At 39.0% G+C, this 23178-nt stretch overlaps 1 protein-coding gene across 6 annotated transcripts in view; it reads left to right on the forward strand.

Annotated features, from left to right (window-relative positions):
• Positions 1-10477: 10477 nt before the first annotated feature.
• LOC117019933 (neuroepithelial cell-transforming gene 1 protein-like) overlaps positions 10478-23178 on the forward strand; it is a 33150-nt gene continuing 20449 nt past the window's right edge. For 2 of the 6 annotated variants that reach the window (XR_004422595.1, XR_004422596.1), the window contains exons 1-4: positions 17478-17668; positions 18480-18546; positions 21830-21868; positions 22979-23038. Coding sequence is in view for 2 of the 6 variants with exons in the window: in XM_033102155.1 (XP_032958046.1) it covers positions 17634-17668; positions 18477-18546; positions 22979-23038 (165 nt within the window). In the remaining 4 variants the exon portion in view is untranslated. Of the gene's footprint in view, positions 10738-17477; positions 17669-18476; positions 18547-20491; positions 20644-21829; positions 21869-22978; positions 23039-23178 lie in introns of those variants that run through there. The other 4 variants (XR_004422597.1, XR_004422598.1, XM_033102155.1 and 1 more) reach the window with 4 other exon arrangements.

Here is a 23178-nt window from a genome sequence, read left to right on the forward strand (position 1 = left end):
CTAACCTGGAGTTAGGCGCCGCTGTGCACCCTCAGACACTGGACTCCGCCCCGGTGACTCCCCCTCCCCCACACCCCACCCCTCGCCCATGTTTCTCTCCTTCCTACCAGAGGCAGCCGTCCTTGTTGGGCACTGCCATGGGCATTCTCTCTCTGCCCTAACTGTCGTAAAAACTTCCTTTGTGGAGTCTGTCATGCGGGGAGTCAGGCAGGGTCTCTGGTCCCGCTCCCTACACAAGAACGCAGGATATGGCTAGGCCAAAAAGGAACACGCACGGAGCCATAGGTAGGGAAGTCATACCACTATGGTCTCACTGGAGGCTGGGTTTACACGACGTGCGACCTGCTGTCCACTTTGCAGCCAACCGACCGACTCTCCTCCACTCTCCTCCACTCTCCTTCAGTCTCCTTCAGTCTCCTCCTCTCTCCTCCTCTCTCCTCGACTTCCCTCCGTAGCCGCGGCAGTTATATTAGTGGCCAATGGCTCAATGGTTACAGCTGACGGCCAACCAGCCACAGCTGATGGCCATCTACTACCTGAGCCAGCACCTTTCCACATGAGGCCGAGAGCCTGGAAACTGCTTTTTGGGGCTCTGTCCCCACAGAATCTGTGAATGCTTTCACCTTTTGTAAATTCCACGCCACGACACCTATCTGTCCACATGGCTAAAAATTTGATTTTATCTTATTAATCTGATTCTTAATTTAATGATTAGCTCAGCTAGAAGAAGTTTTCTTATAGGCAGAGAGAACAGTGCCTCAGGGAGAGACGGGAGGAAAAGAAGGAAGATGTGAGGTGAAACAAAGAAAAGAGAGATGAGATCACTCCTCAGAAATGCTACAGCTACAGCTAATTGTACAGGGTTATAACACTGTCAGCATTGCAGGCTGGGAAAAACCTCCCCCCCTGTGTCCCCAGGACAGTTCCCACAAGGAAATCCCTCTTCCTGGTGGGAGGGAATGGTCAGCAGAGACCCACCCTGGGAACGCCCCGGAAATGCCCTGGGCTCACCTGTGACTCCACTCCTGAGTGTTTCGCACCCCCATTCAAATATCATCCTAAATTTTCTTTGTTTCAGCACAGTCGCTCTCCTCCTGAGCCTGTGCACTCCTGCATTTTGGGAATATATTTTCTTTTTAAAAGTAAATCCCGGTCTGCTTGCCTTTGTTCACAACGAGTTGTTCCTACATCCTGGAATTCCTTCCTGTGATGACTCTGACCTGCTCTCCGATAACACACTTACTAGGTTAGAGCAAAAGAAATGATTGTTAAGCCCCCACAGTATTGGGGGAGCCTGCGAGGAGAATTACTGGCCGGGGCACTGCTGGCTCCCGGCAGCCGCTGCAGCTGGCAAGGACGTCTGCCGGCAGAGATAAGCGGTGTTTTTGTTCACCCTGTGAGCCTCTCTGGTGTCTACATGTAGACTGGCAGGAAAATATATTTGTGAATCTAGCTTCTCGAGAGTAGCGACTCACAGGTTTTCTTTATTGAAACTTCCCTGCCAGAGATGGTCATTTTTTGTGTCTCTATGTCTCTTGTGTCGTTTGTCCTGAGTGACAGAAAGCCTTTGGCTTCCTTGGTTAACCTGTAAAAAGGCTTTTTGGTTTGAGTAGCTATTAAATCCTACCATCAATGGCCAGAGTATGGATCCTTTGAATTGGAAAAACTTCTAAATTGGAAAATGTGTTAGAGAACTCTCATAACAAAGCTGTTTTTTGGAACATAGAGAAAGACCACATGTTTAGTACAAAGGGATACAAGGAAATTTAACTATTTTTAAGCTTTTGAATTAGTTCTTCAGCTTCTTGGGTCTGAATAGATGCTAATATCAACATTAGATTTTAAAAAGGCAGAAGAGAAAATCAAGAGATGTGTATGTGTTAAAAATCTTTATGGAGATTTAAGATTTTGAGAACTGGTATGTTGAAACCGGGTTTAAAGGATTTAATAACCAGTCAGAAATTTGAGAAAAATGGAAGCTGATTTTTCAGTCTGGTAGAAGTGAGAAAGTCTCACCATCACCCCTAGGCTCTCTGCCAAGTAGATCTGAAATGGAAACAGAGCCCACAACTGCCCCAGGCCCGCTGAGGTGAATAAAATAAAAACTTCAAAAGGGGCAGTTTTAACAATACAAGCCTCCCTCTTCCAGCCTGGCTCCCCGTTTCCTGCCTCCTTAAAGACTGTGAAGCACAAATAAAACCCTGAGCACAATACCCTTAGCAGTAGAGAGGAAGACTCCATGCAGGAGCCTCACAAAACTTTACCTGCCACGTGTGTTGAGCTTTTCCTGAATTACCTGTAAATCTCCCATTTTTACACCTAAAGCCTAAGAGCCAACAGCCACCCTTGTGTAAAATGTCATATTTACCTGATTTCTCCTCACTGTCTTTGGAAATTTGTGTGTGTGTGTGAATTCTAGGAGTTCATATATTACAATTCCTGGTCTCTGTCAGCCCTTGGGCAGAAGTTAGCAGGGGTGCGAGGCCTTTGTCTGCTTTCTGAATTTAGGTCGGCAGATAAAATATCGGTGCAGCTACTTCCTGCACCTAGAGACTCTAGCGTTTTCTTTATTCTTTCCTCCCAGAGATGTTCTTTGTTTCCTGTGTCTGTGTCTTGCGTGTCCTTTGCCCTAAGAAGGAACTACCACGGGGACAGAACACAGGCACAGGCTCCCATAAGCCTGTCGTTGGAGACGGCCCCACAGGCTGGAGAGTTAAGCAGCTCTCTCCAGACCAGTGTCTGCGGAGACAAACTTTGCTGTGGGTCCCTGTCTAAAAATCTCTTTAGGTTTTTCTTTCCTTCTCGTTCTGTGTCCCGGGAGTTTGGCTTTGTGACCGAGGAAGCTAATCCTCTCCAGTCCCCACCATCGGTCAGGTGCACTTACTCCATTGAGCCTGGTGGCCAGTGGGAGAAGCTGGGGTTCCCAGTGCACCTCTGCCTGGCTGTGCCAACTCCCAGGGGAGTGTGTCCTGAGGGGCTTCTGCCCATAAGGGCCATCTGTCCCCCCAGCCTTCCTTACCCCTTAGTGCTGGACAGATCCCGGTCCAGTAGCACCTGCTCAGGGCCACAGATTAGTGGGTTTGGGGCTGGAGGTGCCTCACATTTTGTGGGAGACCTGAGACACGCTGTCCACCCCACCATCCCTACTGCCTGGGTGAGGAAGGTCTGTGCTTTCTCTGACTGTCTTTGAGGGTGACCCTTTGGCTGTAGGAGGGCTGCTTCCTCTGCACTCTGTGTGGAGAGGCCTCTGGCTTCCTGGCCTGAGCTGTAAAGAGGCTGGTTGGTGTCTCACCGTTTAGACCTCACTGTCCATGTACAGATGATGGGTCCTTGGAATGGGAAAAACTTATAAATTTACATTGTGTTGTAGAACTTACATTGTCTTGTGACAACCAGCTGTTTTCTTGGTAAAACATCTTGTGTGTTCTCTATAGTTATTACTAATTCTGTTAATTTGTGATCTCTGTGTGAAACCAGTTTGTGTTTGTGTGTGGTAAGATGTTTTGTAGCTCCAGATGGTGTTACCAGTTTGTGATATTTGATTGGCTTGAACAAATTAAATGCTTATATAAAGTAAAAAATAAAATACAAACTAACCCAAATACTTTATGATCTGGTGAAATATTTGATGTTAAAGCTGGTTTTAGTTTGGTTTGATTACACAGTCATGCGTTTAAAAATTATCAGCACAAAATACAATTTTTTCTAACTGGGTTTATAAAAATTAGTTATCTGTTAAAAAATATGTCAAGAAAATAGCTTTGGTAATTACTGACATTGAAATCTCAAAGTTTTAACTACTATATAAAATAGGTACAATTAAAATAAAAGATATTTAGGTAAACTTTTAAGTGATAATTACATTGTATACATACATTGAAAAGATTTTCTAGGTGTCTTTGGTAATTGGAAATTTTAAAGTTTTATCATATAAATTAAATGAGGCATAGTTATTGAATGTCTAGAGCATTTCCAAATAGGAGAATAATGAAACACTAATTACTGAACATTGATTTATCAACTTTTTGCTATTTATTGTAGATGAACTAAATGTTTTTGGGTGTATTAGTAAACATGTCTTCTGCCACATTAAAATTTTTTTGCTGTTAAGGTCCGGAATTGTCCCCCCTCAGACAGACAGAGAACACACACAATAATACAAGTCACACAACAAGGTTTATTTCCAGCCAGCTGGGGTCCGAGTCTCTGCCCGACGCAGCGGGTTTTAACAAGGACCCCAAACACTTAAAGCCAAGGGTTTATATAGCATTTTCAAGGCTTTCCATAGCTTCAGAGAGTACTAGATAAACTACAGGACTTACATAGCTTCAAAGAGTATAAGATTTACTACAGGACAAGGCGACCAGGAGTATAAGATAAGCTACAGGACTTGCATAGCTTCAAGGAGTATAAGATTTACTACAGGACAAGGAGACCAGGAGTATAAGATAAGCTACAGAACTTGCATAGCTATAAGGAGTATAAGATAAGCTACAGAACTTTTAGTCTCCATGCTGCAACTGCCACATCCTGGAATTTACAATTATGTTGTTTCAGTCTAGGGGCTGTTAACCCTGACCTTAAGATAGCAGTTCTCATGCTAAAGGTCTCTTACAACTTAAGTAACTATTCATTATTGTCCCCAAGGACTAAACTCAAGAGAGGACAAAGGTGTCCGTGCATTTTACCTCGCAGCACAGATCAGTTTAGCGATGGTAACCTGGGTCTGAAGTCCCCAGAAACTCTAAGAGCATAACTGAAAGCAAAGCAATTGATTGCTATAGAAAAAATCAGCACACCAAGTCTCAAACAGATGAAAAACTGAATGCTTCAGCACTTCAATTAAAGGCAGTGAACAACTGCAAATCAACTAAGCTTCCCCCGCCCCACCCCAAAGCAGCAAAAACCACAGCTGAATAGATAAAGGCTTATTCAAATCTGCTTCAAATGTGGCCATTGAAAGAAACAAATGGCTCTTTAAAATTTTCTTCTCTCATATTAATAATTTATTAAGAATTGCTTGGTGGAGAAGAGGGCCAAATACGATTTGTAAAATTTGCTACAGCACCAAAGCAACACTGTCAACAACATACAAGTACCGTGGCCACTTACCATGCTGATCTAAAGGTGCCCCCAGTGCCCCCTGGTAATGACTGAGGAGTATGCCCAGGTGAGCCTTATCACCGGACAGGAAGTGACTCCACCTGCAGGCTGAGCCGCTGGTTTCACTTAAAGCAGCAACAGCCTCTTTTCAGGTTTTCAGCTTTCTAGTCTCAAAGTAGCTGTAGTGGCCTGAATACCCCGAGATAAAGCTGTAATTAACTGAGATTTGCAAAGGAATTAAGAGAAAACGAGAAAAATCTCTTTTATAATGTAATTTTTTAATGAACCTTTTTTTAAAGTAATTTCTTTCTCCCTTGAAAAACTAAGTCTGAAAAGAAAAAAGTTTCCTCAAGTAATAATAATTGGAATTTCAAAGCCTGGAGAGGTCTTCTGGTGTGATAGTTTTATGTGTCAACTTGGCTAGGCCACAGTGTTCAGTTATTCAGTCAGACACTAATCTAGGTACTGCTGTGAAGGCACTTTGTAAATGTGGTTAACATTGACAATCAGTTGACTTTAAGTAAAGACTGCCTTTGATAATGTCGGTGGGCCTCATCTAATCAACTGAAAGGCCTTAGGAGCAAAAGAGCAGCTTCAGCTCCTAAGCAAGAATTGCCAGTCTGCCAGTCTGCCCCACCAATTTCAGTCAGACTCTACAGCGCCCATCGTCACATAAACCAAGTCCTTGAAACAAATCTCCATATATAAATATACTACTCCATTATCTCTCATATATAAGTATATAAATAAATTTCCATATACAGAGGGTGCCAAAAAAATGTATACACATTTTAAGAAGGAAAAAACTATTAAAATGGTAATAATATACACCGATAACAAAAGATGAATACAAATCATGTTTGACTTCTGTAATTACAAGAGGTGCTCAAAGTGGTTACCATCAGCGTCCAGACACTCCTGATTACGGCAAACTACTGCTTGAACAATGTTGACCAAAGTGTCCACTTGTATACTTTTTTTTGGCATCCTCAGTATACACACACACACACACACACACACACACACGTATAGTATACTGATAAATGATAAAAGTGAACTGGCATCTTAAGATGATTAACCATAGAGCTGGGAGGACCATGGGGTGGAGCTGGGCCCCTTATTAATTCTCTAGTTCTGACTTCCTGTTAAACTTTGTGGTAATTTCCGTGGCAGGGATTCATATAGAAAGAGAGAGAGAGGGGCCATCTTGGGAAGGCTCTCTCTTGTTTTTGCATGCGCTTTCACACGCTGCTGTGGTGGTCTCATTTCTTTTTCTTTTCCCAAATAAACTGCTCTTTTGGTGGACTACCTGGAGAATTAGTTTGTCCAGTCAACAACATATACATACATAAAAAGTCTTAAAAGTAAAAAGTGTGTGCGTGTGTGTGTGTGTGTGTGTGTGTGTGTTCTGCTTCTCTGATAGAACCCTCACTGACACACAAGGTGGCTCTTTTTAGGTCCTGAAAAAGAGTGAAAAAACTTGCAAGCATTAACGTTTGGTGTCTACGGTTAGGATTTCATTCCTTTCTTAAATCTTTTTTAATATAGACTAGTCAATTACTGGCTAAGGTAATGAGAAAAGGAAAATCTTCTAAGAAAATCTCGTTAAAAAAAAAGAAATCGTCAGCTCTGAGAAATAATTCTGAACGATGTTCTGACATTTCAGAAGTTATCTTTGCTAATTCTTTGTTGGCAGCCCTGACTGCCCCAACCCAAATCACTTTCCATTGTCAGTCCCACACCCACAATGCCCACATTTCTCTCTTTTTCCTCCCCATCCTCCTCTCCCATTACTAGCATAATTCAGTATTTTAACGCTTCACTGTCCTCTTTGTAAGATAGTGTAAACATACAATAAATTAGTCTCAATCGACTTCTAATTAATAGTGCTTTTTCTGGCCACATATTTTTCTTCTCAAGTTTTAGTCTCTTTTTAAAACCTATAGTAAACACTCCAGTTTCTAATTTTTTGTGTGTCTCTCATTGGAATGTCTGAAAACAAACCTTTAGAGAAAATAGATGATTGACACATGCAAAAAAATGAAACAACTTTCCTTCCCCACCACACACAATGGATTTTAAGCAACAGCAAATCTGATTTCAAATTTTCTGCCCCATTATGCCTATAAATACTCTTCAGCTTAACAGGTAAGATTATTAAAAGTTTTTTTCGTAAAATAAGTTTACCGTAGAGGAAGCTTCCCATTGGCAGCTTAAGAAATCATAGCTTCGATATCTTTAAAGCATTCTTCTAATTCTGATTTTTCTGTAAAACAGGCATCTGATGAAAGAACTGAAGTATCTATGATGCAGAGTGGTAGATCAGATTGTTGCAAGTGGCAGAAGACAAAACAACACGGAGCTCACGAGAAGAACTGTGAATTGCCAGCATTGTCCCTCTAAAACCCATTGTAAAACAGCTGGTATATATTGTGTGACCTTACTGGTTGCTACAACCAGCATATGTATCACTTGGTAAGCAATTTTACAAAAATGAGTTTGACTTATTTAGACAATGTAAGAGAATAATTTTTAGAATTATTAATTTACATATTAATTTATACTAGTATACTAGTTGTTGAATATGTTTAATATCAACCTACATGATGAGTGCTGTCATTGAGTATGGCCGAAGATTTTGGAAGTGATCTTTGAGGATGTCCCGCAATACAATATTTGTAAATCTGCGGTTGAAGAAATTTGAATAATGTTTAGGTCCAATTAAAATAATGGGAATATCTTCTCAGGGAGGGAAACCTAGAGTCTGATTTTTATAATATATATGAAAGCTGAAACTTCATCAATTCCCTCAAACCTTGCCCTAAAGAATATGTTAATAGAGGTGGATGGTTTGCATGGAGCTGGAAAAAAGAGGAGATTCAGGGAACATTTGTCATATATTCGGGCAGAGTTCTAGGCAGAGTAAGATGTTGCATTTAGGGGCAGGGATGTTCAAACTCCAGAAAGTTTACCTCTTGTAGGATTAAGACAGTTCACCGGACTTTACCATGTCTCCAATGACCACCCTTCAGAATAGTAGACTTTCCTTTGCTCGGCATCTATGGTACCCAGCAATTTTCTGATTAAAATTTGTCTCCTATTAATTCTTTCCCTAGTATCCAACACAGGGCCTGGTGTATTATAATAGGAGTTCAATAAACACTTGTGAATAATTGAAGAAAATATAATAGTAAGTTCCCAAGTATCTGAAAATTGGAAAGAGGTTCTCAGCAGTATTCTGAGAATCCCCATTCAGTTGATGTGGGGGTTCTCCACACCGAGGATCCCCACATCAACATCCGGGATTATCTATCACTTTGGGAACTGATTATTAAAGTTCCCAGAGAACTGACCATCTCTAATTATACCATCAAAACCAGTTTCAGGACCTGCAGAGCTGACAGACTCTAAATTCTGGAGCTCTCACTAAAATATTAGGTTGAAATGATGAAATTGCTGCTTTGAAAAGGTCAAATGTTGGCGATTTCACAAGGTATGATCTAAATGCGTACATCCTATAAAGCTCTGTCCGGGTAGAGATCAACTCCCTAGGTGGCATGTCTGTGTTGTTTTGCTCTAACAAAGCAGTACTTTCTTCTTTAATTTTGGGGGGTGGTAGAAAAAGGTAAAATGGAGGTGGATCTTAACTATGGGCATCTTACTCCCTAACTTCCTACCCTCCTTAAAACTAAAACATGTTTTCCCTTGTGTTATAAATGTGATGTGAGTTCAGTACCTCACCAGTAAAAAAATTATAAATACAAGAAATTAAAAAAAAATTTAATACCCAAAGTCTGATCTCCTAGAGACATTTTAATACATTGATTTCATATGTTTCCTTTGTTAAGTCTCTTATGCATAGCTCTGAATACACAAAATATACCTTTATATTCCATTTTTTAGAAAACTTTTATTTTGTGTGTTTTTCCAGGACCCATCAGCTCCAAGTCAAGTAGTTGTTTCAATCTAGTTATGGAGGGCGCAGCTCACAGGGCCCATGCAGGGATCGAACCGGCAACCTTGTTGTCAAGAGCACTGCACTCTAACCAACTGAGCTAACTGGCCACCCTATATTCCATGTTTTATTTAAAAATTACAATATACTATTCTATAACACACTTCATAGTTAATTTTTACTGGCTGAAAATATTCTTTCCAGTGGATCAACCATAATTAACCATTTCCCTATCATTGTTTATTTAGATTGTCTTTACTTTTTCTGATGCCATTAAATAACAATGCCATCAATAACTTCATGTTGTAGGGGAAACACAAGTTTACCCTCAGGGTGTCCAACTCCGCATGAGCGTTAAAATGACAGATGACAGATTAACAAAGGAAAAGCAAACAGAGTTTTACATGAACATGGGAGCCCCCATAGGAAAATGAAGACCCAAAGTGGCAAAATCTAAGTGCTTATATACTAAGACAAAGGAAGAGAGGCAATTGGGGAAAAGTAACTAAAGTATATGGAGAGACCAAGGGAAGATAAGAGCTATTTTAATAAGGTCTGTTTGTACAGAATTTGGTCTCCCTTGACTCCCCGCCATCTTTGCCGATAAACATGTTTCTTTCCTCCTGGTATAGGGAGGGCAGCTTTCACGTGGCTTTTAGCTCCTGCTTTCAACAAGAGACCGGGAGGCCAGAGTGCCCTTCCCGCACCTGGTGTTCTTTAAGTGCCTGTAGTTCAAAATGATCCTAATGCCAAAGTAGCACATGTGGTGCTGGCATATTCTGCCACCCTTCACTGCACCTATAATTTTATTTCCTAGGACAGATTCCCAGAAATAGAATCATAGTGTCAAAGGAGAGGTTACTTTTAAAGCCTTGGACACATAAAAAGCAATATTTAAAATCAAAGAATGTACTATTTAGCATTTTTTTATTTGAGAAAGTCCTTATTTGACGTTGTGCATTTTGCTGCCTTCTTTACTCTTTTGCTGACTGTCTCTTCCGCACTGGGAGACAGAAGGGCGCATGATTAGATTTTACTGGTTTCCTAGAGACATCCCTGAAAACACATTTCCATTACCTTTGGTAATTGGGGATTTATCTTACATGAATAATTTAGCAGGTAGGTGGCCAATAAACAAACCTCATCTTAAGTCATTACTTTCAACCTCTCTTGTGCCCTGGCCTGCGGGGCAAGTCCTAGTAACAGTGAGAGGTATCAGGCCTTGAAGAGTCAGGAATGGAGTCAGAATTAAACCCAAGGCCACTCACTAACGTGCAGGGATATTCCCTCCAACCATCCTTCCTTTCCTGCTTCTGCTTCAGCGCCAGGAAGGGTAGGGAGAGGGGCGGGACTCATGTTTCCTAGCAACTGCCCGTTGTCCCCTGATTGGCTGGTCGAAAAGCGGCCGCCATTTTCAAACCCCGGAAGATGGCGGGGGCTGCGGCGGCGTGCTCCTGACTGAAACTTTTCTGCGGGCAGAAGTGGTCCGGCGCGGTGCCCGTCCCTGAGGGCCTCCCGGGCACCCGGCCACCGCCCCACCCCTCTCCGCGCCATGGAGCCCGAGCTGGCGGCCCAGAAGCAGCCCCAGCCGCGGAGGCGAAGCCGCCGGCTTCCGAGCTCTGCGCGGGCGGCGCCGCGGGGCCTTCGCCGGACAACCCCCGCCCGGAGCCTGCCGGCAGGTGAGCGCAGGAGCAGCAGCGACTGGGGACCCAGGCAGGCGGTCCGAGGCCCGGGAGGGGGACGGGGGGACAGCCTGGTCACCCTCCTCCTCCTCCTCCTCCCTCCCTCAAGTGGGGAGCGCGGGCTGACCGCGGGGGGCCGGCTCTCGGCGCCAGCGTCTACTGGCTGGGATGGGGGCGGTTCCGAAACATGCAAATGAGGAGGCTGAACCTATCCAGGAGCCTGTGGGGAAGGGGGAGAGGGATTGTCACCCGAGCGCGGCGACTTCTGACAGACACCCAGCAGTTAACAATGCCGGAGCCCGACTGCCTGACGTGAATCTTGGTTCTGTCACCGACAAGTTAGGTGATGCATGGCCCCAGCTCCATTTATGAAGTGGGAGTGGTCATAATACCTGCCTTGTAGAGTCGCTGTGAGGATTGTGAGGTAATGCAGGTAACTCATATACGCATCTGAAATGCTTAGAGTAGTGCCTGGTCCATAGTAAGCATTCAGCAAAATTTGTTGCTGCGATTATAGAAAAGCATTGACTCATCCATTTTAGTATTGAAAGAGGAGGCCATGGAAATTAATTAGTACAGCTTCTTTTGTATATTAGGCTTTTTAAAGCTCAATGAAATGTCACGGCTAAATACTGGGCAGATTTTGTCCTGTATTTCCAAACTCCTAATTTAATGTTCTATTTGCCATGCGTCCTCCACTGTATGTCTCTAAAGATTTGTGTTAGTAATATTAATCAGTGAAGGAATTACTTTGACTCACATAGCCTCTTTCAAGGAGCTCTTCTTTGCAAACATTACAAATATTTTAATAACATTTACATAATTCTGTTTCTGCCCTTTGGGGCCTTAGGAGAATCACCTGTATGGCTGGAATATAAATATATAGTGATCCTTTTAAGGGTTTTATAATATTTTCCTTTTAACAGACTCTAGCCATTGATAGAAAGATAATACCGGGACCTATGATGTATACCAGTAGTGACGGACTTACTCTTTGAATTTTGTTTTTCCAATAAAATCGATGACTTGTAGAATGAATATGGTTTTAAGGTAAAGTCTCAAGCAAGGCTAGCTGTTTTATAAACTCAGATCTGAGAGTTCCTGTTCCTTTTAAGGGAACTTCACTTTTTGAGTGGACTGTTTTTCAAAACATTTTAAATTAAACTAGGGCCTATAAACAAACTGAACCAGGACTGTCATTATTATTACTATTTGTTAATATTAATAGTTGCTAAAAATAACAGGATGTCCACTAGCTCCTAAGACTATTTGCTTCCACATCAACTGGCTGCACTTTTTAACAGTTTGAGATGTGATTTGCATATCATAACATTCACCCATTGTACGTGTGCAATTCAGTGATTGTAAGTAAATTTATAGTTGTGCAACCATCACCACAATCCACTGTTAGAACATTTCGTCACTCCAAAGATGACCTGAAGTTTGTTGACAGTCCCCACTCCCACCCCCAGGCCTAGGCAGCGATTCATCTGCTTTCCATCCCTCTAAATTTCTGTTTCTGGATATCATATAAATGGAATCAGGCAATATGTTATCTTTTGCACCTGCGTGTCTTTCCTGTTATCCATTATTAGGCGTGCATCAACATTTTCATTCCTTTTTATTGCTAAAGAGGATTCTTCCACTGTGTGAAATGAATATTCCGCATTTTGTCAGTCCATTTACCAGTGGTTGGAGATTTGAATTGTTTCCAATTTTGGTTATTATAGATAATGCTGCTAGGAACGTTTACATGCAGGTCTTTCTGTGGACATGTTTTTGTTTCTCTTGGGTAGATTCCTAGGAGTGGAATGCTGGGTCACTTGGTAAACTCACGTTCACCTTTTTAAGGAATTGCCATACTGTTTTTCAAAGCCTACTAGATTTTTTAATGATGTATGTTTTCAGATTTTTTTTTTATTTCCTCACTGTTACTTGTTGCTGTCATTGTGCCTTGTACCCTTGCTCCTGAATTTGATGCTGTGGGCAAGGCAACCTGTAAGTATGTTAGAATGGCATAATACGAAGGCTCTAGTGGGATGTTTGGAATGTGTGTGTGCTGGTTTCTACACGCTTAACTGTGTTCTAGACTAGAGATGTTCTAAGCTGTATCTGTTATTTGGGACTCTCAGAGACAGGTGACAAGCCCCATGTGGTAGGGGATATATGATTATCAGCTCCCCCAGAATCTTTATGAGGTAGGAGAAGAGACAGTTCCTTGGTAACAAACATGCTGAGCAGTCAAAAAAGCAGGAGATGTCTATTACATCAGACTGACCCAAATAAATGAATTGTTTCCGTGATAATTATCTTTTTGTTTTGCCTGATTTGCAAAGAAACTGAGAACCCGAATAATAGTTAGCATCCCCCAAATCAACAAATGTTAACAATAGAGAATAGTTTACATCATTCTTTCTACATTCATAGTAAAATGTTAATCTTAACATTTTTACTTTTAGCTTTTTTTCAGTTATGTGTAGTATTTTGTAATTAGACTGAGGTATTTATTTGAGTTTCACTTAACTCAAAGTGGTGTGTGGGAGCAACTTCCTTAGCCCAACAGCTACATTTCAGTACTACTGTATTCTTGTTTTCACATAGGAAGGGATTCTCAACAGATCTGGAGGCATCCCAAATAATTTTCAGTTACACTTTGTCATATTTTGGGTGTCCCTATGCCTCAAGTCTTCCTTCTTGCTAATTTCAATGACTTACACTGCTATAATACTATCATTAGTCCTTCTGTTTTGCTTGCTTTTTAAAAACTTTACTTTGCTAACTCATTTTGGTTGTTTTTCATTGTAAACCCCTAAATATCTTCCTTATTATAAGCCAGTATCTTTATGTTTTTGTAGCTTGTTTCCTTTGTAATTGGAAGAGTAATGTCACTTATGTTGTGTGGTACACTTTATGAAAATATTCATTGAGGTACCTTTCTGCCATTTATAATTCCAATTCAGCTCTTAATTATCTACCATGATAGGGGGAGGGCAGTGACACAAATCATAACCTCTGAAAATATCATTTGGCTTAAGAATGAATTAACAGGATAATTCCCTTTTTGAACAACTTCATCATTGCTTTCTTTAGACTAACACTAACTTAGTGTAGAAATAATATACATTGTTTGAAAACATACCAAATAATATGAAAGGAAGTATGTTAGAGGCCAAGGAGTAATCCCAAAGAGGTTAATAATAGGAAACACAATTTTATATACCCAGCTAGTTCCTTCATGTATTAGTTTATTCTTAAGCCTTAAGTGTTATAATTATTTAGATGTATGTAAAAGGGATTTGGACAAAAATTCTTGAAAAGAGGAAGCACCATCCCTTCTTATTTCAGCCTTTAAACTCCCCTCTAAATGGTCTGTATTGGGTATCTTCTAGAAAGGGCAGTTATAATCGTAATGCTTTGTGAAATCAAAAATTTTTTTTCCCCACAAGGATTTAAAACAGCTATTATATTTTGAGTATGACCCCTGTGAAAAATGACTGTGTCTTTCCAAGATTTTTGAAAGTTGGCACTGTCTCACATGCTTTCTGGACACAATTTGTTTTTTGGGTTACTTTTTTCCATGGGTATTCAAAATAAATAGTTACTTGTTATTGGAATGGGAAAAAATAGCATTACTGTAAAGCTGATTACAGCAAGTGCTGGAAAGAATCTTGCCAAACAATTGGAAATATTTTTCCAGTTTAACCTGTTTAAAATTCCTAAGAACTGTTTTTCTTTCCAGCTTTCAGACATTGAATTCATTCTGAGGTCAGTATGGTCAATTCTAGGGAATAAATAAAAAAAGCTTTGGTTTTGTGTTCTCCTTAACACTTGTCTTATACCTAAAAGGCAGTGTTTATTGAATATTTTAAGTGCCAGTATGATTACTACTTTGTAATAAATATTTGTATTAAATTAAAAATAGTTTGAGAAATCACAATTGCTGCTTTCTCAGCCCTGTCTCCAATTGAAGGCTCTGTTTAACCATGTAGTATGTAACACTTCCCTCGAGCAGTGTTTTTTTTTGTTGTTGTTTGTTTGTTTTTAGTTTCAAGTGTACAAAACGTAATAGACATTTACACCCCTCACAAAGTGATGCCCTCCCCATCTACTACCCCTCTGACATGGTATATAGCTGTTACAATAATACTGACTATATTCCCTATGCTGTACTTTACATCCCGTGACATATATATGTATATATATATGTGTATATACATGTACACACATATATATTTAATTATAGTTGACATACAATATTATTCTACTTCAGCTTCAGGTGTACAGCGCAGTGGTCAGGCATCTACACAGTCTATGAAGTGATCCCCCTGATGAGTCCAGTACCCATCTGGCACCTATATAATCTTTACATTATTGACTGTATTCCCCATACTGTATTTCGCATCCCCATGACTATATTGTAACTGCCAATTTGTACTTTTTAATCCCTTCACCTTCTCCCCCTCCCATCTAGCAACCATTAGTTTTTCCTCTATATCTCTGAGTCTATTTTTGTTTTGTTTGCTTGTTTATTCTGTTGTTTAGATTCCACATATTAAGTGAGATCATAATGGTATTTGTTTTTATGAAGTGTGATGTATGGACTTGTGGTATGAAGGTCCTGTTTTCCCTGTAATCTTGTAGCATTTATTTATAATACAGCTATGTATGTTTAGTCATATGAATTATAATGTATTTCAGATGTCTTTTGTGTTTAACTTAAACACCTTGTTCCAGTGTTTTATCAAAAATCATAGTTTTCTTCATTGTTGCTTGACTTTTCTACAGTGGCAAAACCATTTCCTTAAGTTAACTTGCTCCACTAAAGAGACCCTTAAAAATATTTTTTTGAGCTCCAAGAGTAATACAAGGCTTACTGTGTTTTAATTTGTTGAATAGACACAACAGACCCAGAATGGAGTCAATTGTGCCAAGCTCCACATCAGCAAACTAAGATTTACTACTTAACCTAATTGCAGTTTCAGCTTCCCAGGAATGTAACCTTTTAACCAGGTCACGCGGAATTACCTGGTCAGCACTAGTGAGATGATCTGTCTGATAGGATAGGTCCCTTCCCCTCAGGAGGGTGACTGCCTGAAACAGTGCATTCTTTACTAATAAGGTGCTTTTCCCACCCCCTTTCTGCCTCTAAAAACCTTCCGTTTTGTACAGCTTTTGGGAGGAGCTCCTTTCTATTTGCTAGATGGATGCTGCCCGATTCATGAATCGTTCGATAAAGCCAATTAGATCTTTAAAATTTACTTGGTGGAATTTTTGTTATTTAGCAAATCTTTCCCAAATAATTATTTAGGAAATACTTGCTTTAAATACCTTAAGATCTTTCTGCATCTATTTCTAGTTGTTATTAGTGACATCATATTTCACTGTGCTAGGAACCTTGGTAATAACTGAGCAGGCATAGGGAGGAAAAGGGAAATCTACCCGTGTTGTCATTGAGCCCTGTTTCTAATTTCTTCTCAAATCTCGCTGCTATTGCTCAGCCCCTTACCATTATTGTAAGCAGTATTGGAGCTGCCTCCTAACTGGTCTTTCTGACCAATCTTGCCTTCTTCCAATCCATCCTTCTCCTTACTTAGAATTCAGTAGCTGATGGCGGCCATGCATATTCAAGATCAAATCCATACATACTCTTTAAGGGTTGTATGTAAGGCCTTTTATCATGATCTAGCCCTTCCTTATTTCTTTTGATTCTCAAACGTCAGGGACTACTTGCAGTTTCCTGAATATAATTCATTTCACTCCTTAACAGGTGCTATTCCCTTTGCACAAAGAGCCTTCCTGGCTCTTGTCTGCTGTGCTAATTGCTGTTTCTCTTTGATTCAGCATTTGTATTACTTTATTAATTCTTCTGTGAAGCCGTTTTGACATCCTCTTTCTCCTGTAGCCCTTTTCCCTGTGCTCCTTGCCAAAATGTAAACAAACTTCTGCTTTATAGTTAGCTTTGAAAACTATAGGAGCCCTTGTATTTGATTTAAGCTTGTAAATTATTGTAGGAAAAAACAGCCATCTGTGGTGTTTCTGTAACTTACAGTGAACAAAGACCATGAGGATCAAAGGATGGAGACAGAATATACAAATGGATAATGGACTTGATAATCCAAGAAGTTAAACAATAACTTCTATAACAATTGGCCCCAAATGACCAGGACTTGATAAATAACTACCAGCTTCCCTAATTTTTGTTCTCCCTTCTGACTTAGAACCAACTAGAGTAAGCCAAACTGCACCCTTAATCAATCACATAGGATGACCTCCTTCTATTAGGTTGGTACAAAAGTAATTGCGGTTTAAAAGTTTAAAAATTGCAAAGACCGGGGATGGACCGGTTAGCTCAGTTGGTTAGAGCGTGGTGCTAATAACACCAAGGTTGCCGGTTCGATCCCTCCCTGCAGTGGGCCAACCCCAGTTACTTTTGTACCAATCTAATAGTTAGCCTGCCTGCAGCTCCCCTGCTACAGCCTCGAATCAGGGCATATGTGAAGTCATCCCTTTTTTCTGCTATAAGGCTTTCCCCTCTTCAGTCTGCCCTTTTTTTTTTTTTTTAAAGATTTTATTGGGGAATGGGAACAGGACTTTATTGGGGAACAATGTGTACTTCCGGGACTTTTCCAAGTCAAGTTGTTGTCCTTTCAATCTCAGTTGTGGAGGGCGCAGCTCAGCTCCAGGTCCAGTTGCCGTTGTTGTTGCAGGGGACACAGCCCACCTTGCGGGAGTTGTGGTTGAGAGCTCGTGCACCGACCAACTGAGCCATCTGGCACCGGCCCATGTGGGAATTGAACTGGCACCCTTTGGTGTTATAAGCACGAAGCTCCAACCTCCTGAGCCACCGGACCGGCCCCCCTCAACCTGCTTTTGAGTCTGCCTAAACGCAGGCGATGGTGGCTGACTCCCTTGCCATAGCAAGCTTTGAGTAAGTAGCGTTTGCTTTTCTCATTTGGTTCATCTTCATTTATTTTTACACGGGAGAAAAACGTAGTATATTTATTTACATCTGAAGCAATTGACAATAAGTATAGTTTATAAACTATCTTCATTTCCTGTGCTAGTTCTATTTTGCAATTTTTCTGTGTGTTTTATAAACAGAGGTTTATATTTTATAAAAGGTGAAGACAGGTTTTTGTCATAAGGATTCTCTTTATTTCTTTACGTTGAATGAAAAGATGACACAAGAAAAATCTGTCACTTAACAAAGAACAAAATTCTAGTCAAATTTTAATCTTACCAGTCTGAATTTTGTCTCAGATGTAGTATTCAGAGCTTTTTATTTGGTTTATTAAATCATAGTTTTAAAAAATCAGTACATGAAAGAGATTTAATATGACATATAAATTAAATGCATTTGTTTTATATCAAATAATTTTTTGCGTCATTTACTGTTTTTATGTAACTTATTTGTGCAATATATAATGAAATTTCATATAATTGAACCATGTATATGTTCCTACAATAAACTGCTTGGTTTGGCGAATTATTTTCTTTAAGTACTCTTAATCTATTCACTAATTTTATAAAGGTTCTGTCACCTCTGTAGAGATTCTGAGAGTAACCAAAACCTATACCCTGATTGGTTTTTTTTTGCCTACCCTCCCTCTTATTTCTATGATTGGATGACTATAAACGGCTACTTTAAACAGTTTTGAAACTATGAAAAAGATAGCTTTTTATCTGTCTAGTGCTTTACTAAAGTCACTCTATTTATTGTTTTTATTTTCTATTAACAGATACTCCCTTTGGAGAGATAGCTCCTTCACATTTTTAACACCTGGCCCACATTGGGACTTCACTTTGGTGAGTAGATGCCTGGATATCTTTATCTCAAGACATTCGGTAGAATTAATTCCTGGGTTGTCTTTCAGTGTGGTGTACAGCTCATTTGTCTGTACTTCTCTGAATATCTTGACATACAGAGTTCTTGACATCTTTGGCAGCCTAATTTAATTCTTTTCTGCAAACAAACTGAAAGAAATTTTTATTTCAATTAAATATAAAACGTATTTTGAAAAGTACCAGACCTATTCACCTTTAACTCTATGTAATCCTTTCTCTTACTCCTAACAGTGTTAAAATTTAAGAGAATATATTATGAAAGGTGAAGTTTTAATGTACATACTCTAACAGCTTTTTTCTTGGTTGAAAAATATAAAAATATATATGATGAATGAATTATTTTCCGTTATTAATCATTTTAGTATAGAGGGACTGCTTCATTATTTTTAGAATGAGACTTTATAGAGGCATCTAACTTTGTGCAAAGTGACACCAGAAAATTGATTCTTTTGTAATTAAAACCTCATTATTTCATAGTACTCATATAAATGAAGTATGTACAAATAGGGCATGATTCTTAATGCTTTTCTTATTTGGGGAAATAGCAAAGATCTGTTTCTAGTTTGCCAAACTTCATTTGTGTGCATGTGTTGCTGATGGGTTCAGCAATACTTACTTAATTTGTATTCTGTTCTTTGTCTTTCATTTATATTTCTGTTGGGGACTCCTGTTCAAGATTCTTGTACTCTTATACTGATTACATGCATTGATTCGTCAGTAAAGCATTTATAGAAAGTTGTCTGATTTTAATACAATTTTACATTTTCCTTTGAAACTGTTTCATCTTGGTCCCTTTCCCTTACTAGCTGACGAGCCTAAACTTAAATAGAAAAAGTTTAGAAGTGTCTCCAAACTTGATTTTGCAAGCCTATCAGCAAAACTATTTTGACCCCGATACATGTACCCCGATACAATTTTTATGCGTGTACCACCATTATTAGCTAATATCTTAAAGCACAGTACTCACTTAGAGTGAGGTTAATGATAGTGGACATAAATATGTATTTCAAATAGCCATGATAATTTCACAGTTTGGGACTGTTTCTTATTTGATCTAATTAGATCGCCATTGTCTTTAACCTTATAATGTGAGTGATGATGAGCTCATCATCTGTATATTAAATATTAGTAAAGCTTTTAAGGATTAAGAAATACATAAAAATAAAAATTCTGATATTTTCCTCGTGTACTCCAGAGAAGGTATCTTGCATATCCTCTGGGAAGGGTGCCTCCCACTTGTGAAAACACTTTCGTAGAGGTCTCCCATGACAAAACGTATCTCATGGTTCATGTATTAAAACTGTTGGAATGCAATTGAGTTCTAAGAGGAAGATTTAAAATTTTTAAATACATAGTTTAAGAAGAGAACAAAAATTAAGCATCTAACTCAAGAGCTTAGACAAAGAACAATAAAGTAAACCAAAGAAAATAGAAGGAAACATAAGAGTGCAAAAAAGTAAAATCAGCACCCAATCATGATAAAATTCTTGGCAAACCAAGAACAGAATAGAAAACTTCCGTAGTCTGAGACCTACCACAAACAACATACATAATGATAAAATGGTTAGAAGATTCCTTTCAAATTTAGAAAAAAGGCTGCTGTCACCATGTCTGTTCAGCATTGTATTAGTGCTCCTCTCCAGTACAGTAAGACAGGAGAACAAGTAGTATACAAACTGGAAAGGAATGGACAGTATGAGGACATTACTTAGAGAAAATATGTAGCAAAATTGTCTATATAGAGCATCCAAGAGAATATTAACAGTAGCTGTTAGAACTAATAATAAGAGTTCAAGCAAGGTTATTGGCTATAAAAGGTATAAAAAGAAATCGATAGAATGTATATATACTAGCAGTAAAAAGTTATAATTTTTAAACACGCATTTTTTTTTTTTTTTTTTTAAAGGAGGGCACAGCTCACAGTGGCCCATGCGGGGATCGAACCGGCATCTCTGGTGCTATCAGCACCACGCTCTAACCAACTGAGCTAACCTGCCATCCCTAAAGATGCTTTCGCTGAAATAAAAACAATTTTGAAATCTAGGAATAAATCTATGAAAATATTTGTGAGACTTTAATGGGAAATACTGGAAAGCATTAATAAAAGAACACCTAATTAAGTGGAGACGTACCATACTCATGCAAGGAAAGACTCAATAGCATAAAAATGTCAATTCTCCCCAAATTAATGCATAAATTCAGTGTAGTTCTGATAGAAATCCCACTGGATTGTAATAGATCTCATTCTACAATTCAAGTGGAAAAGTAGAAGGTCCAAAACAGCGAAAGTGGTGTACAAGTTGGAGAGCATATGACTTACTTATTCGCTGTTAAGATGTACTGCAAAGGTGCAATAATTACACAGCTTAATATGGGTGTAGGTATGCATAAGTAGACTGATGGAACAAAACAGAGACCCCAGAAACTGACCACATATATATGAGAACGTACTGTATCATAAGCACTATGAAGGAATGGTGTTGGGGGTGCTGACACGCTGGCTATGTTACCTCACACCACATACATACAAAATAAATTCTAGGTGGATCTGGGGGAGGTAGATGAGGGTAAAGGGGATCACATGTATGGATGGAAGGAGAACTGACTGTGGGTGGTAAACACACAATGTGATACATAGATGATGTATTACAGAATTGTATACCAGGAATCTATGTAACTTTACTAACATTGTCACCCCAATAAACTTTAATTATAAATAAATAAATAAATAAATAAATAAATTCCAGGTGGATTGAACATATAAATAGGAAAAGCAAAATTAAAATATTTAAAAGAAAATACAGTAAAATGTTTAAAATCTTAAATTTCTTCCTACGTAGGCCCACACACATACAATTTTATATAAATGCATAAATATGATCATGTAGATCATGTGTGTGCTTTTCCCCCCTCAGTACAATCTTTTTGCCTGGCAGTTTCCTCCTCCATTCTCCTTCCCATATAAGTCCTTACGCCCTACAACCTTCAGTCTAACCCATGTCAACACCACCATATGTTTCCCTCTATATTTTGCTCATATAGTTATTTATGAATGTATACACAACCTCACAGATAAGATACACATATGCAGAATTTTTGCTTAGTCTGCTTTTCAAAGTTAGGATCTTATTATTCATACTTTTCTGCATCTTCTGGGTGTGACCTTAAGATCAATAAAGATTTCTTGAGTTCTGTCACCTCAATTTTTATTTTCTTCTCACTCTGATTTATATTGTTCTTTTAGGTGCCAGTAGGACTGAGTGAAGGCGATGAATAACTGAAGGTATTCCAGTATATCATTTTCTTAATGTCTTTTAGCTAAATTTGAAATAGTATGTTATAGTTTTTCTCTGCTTCTTTGAACGTTTCATCCCCTGTAGGAATGTTATTCTGCCCCTTATTCTCCTTTTTTTTTTTTTTTAGAGTTATTTTGTGTAAGATTTGACTTGGACAATTTTCTGTTCATTTTAATGTGGATTTAGTTTTTCTGACCTTTTCACAATTAGGCTTAGTTCAGATAGCTTTTCTAAATTCGTAGAGCTCCCTCTTTTGTTGTTTTCATAGTGGCTTGCTTCTGAGACTAACTGGTTCCATATGTTTTCCCCACTTCTGTCTGGACTTTATTTTTCCTGTATTGTTCCTGTCTTGCATGATTCTGATTCTGCTCCCACTAGTTTCTCCTCATGGTGGGGCCAGGTCCTGGAAGAGAGCTCTGGCTGGTCAGTTTTGAGAGTTCACAAGAGCTAAGCTGTATCACAGGTATCTGAAAAGATATCTTGGGATGTGGGAGAATGAAGTGCCACTTAAAGATTCTACTTCAATATTGATTAAGGACCAGAAATTAAAGCTGTGTACACAGTTTTGCCTCTACTGGTGCCAGTAGGACTGAGTGAAGGCAATGAATGACTGAAGGTATTCCAGGATGAGTATGTTCATCTTCCAGCTGATAAATCTCACTGCGGGCAACAAATCTTAATTACTTTAGGCCATGAGAAAAGGATATTTTTTCCTAGTGAAGACACCTCCCTCCCATAGAATAAATAATATGTGTTCCTTTTTAAACAAAACTTGTTGCCTTTATATATAAAACATATTTACTTTTTCTCTAACAAGTATAGGCAGCCCTTGACTTATATAAGTGTTCTGTTCTGAAAAACTTTACATAAGTAATTTTTTAATAGGGTGGAATCACTTCACAGAGATGATTTAGAGGGAGAACTATTTAGACAGTATATTTGGTAGACATAATTTATGAGCATCCCTCACAAAAGTATTCTTATAGAGCCAAAGGCTCCACTTTTAAAAGTGATTTTTGTAGTCATATGGAGTGTTTGCTTAGTGGAGTAACATTTATTCCTTCTCTATAAGGATGAAATATTTTTTTTTCTTACAGAAAAGAAAACGAAGAGCGAAAGATGATGATGTTGTACGCCTTAGCAGCCTTGATCTGAAGGTAAGTCTTAACTGCTCTGTCAAAAAAAAGCATTTACAAATATGCAGATAGCATTTATTTCTGTGCTAGAAGAATAAAGAATGTTGATACTTTTTTTTTTCATTTTTAAGTATAAAACTGAATGATATTGGCTCTTACCA

This window comes from Rhinolophus ferrumequinum, unplaced genomic scaffold (genome assembly GCF_004115265.2).
Source record: "Rhinolophus ferrumequinum isolate MPI-CBG mRhiFer1 unplaced genomic scaffold, mRhiFer1_v1.p scaffold_109_arrow_ctg1, whole genome shotgun sequence".
In the NCBI taxonomy this organism is placed as follows: domain Eukaryota; kingdom Metazoa; phylum Chordata; class Mammalia; order Chiroptera; family Rhinolophidae; genus Rhinolophus; species Rhinolophus ferrumequinum.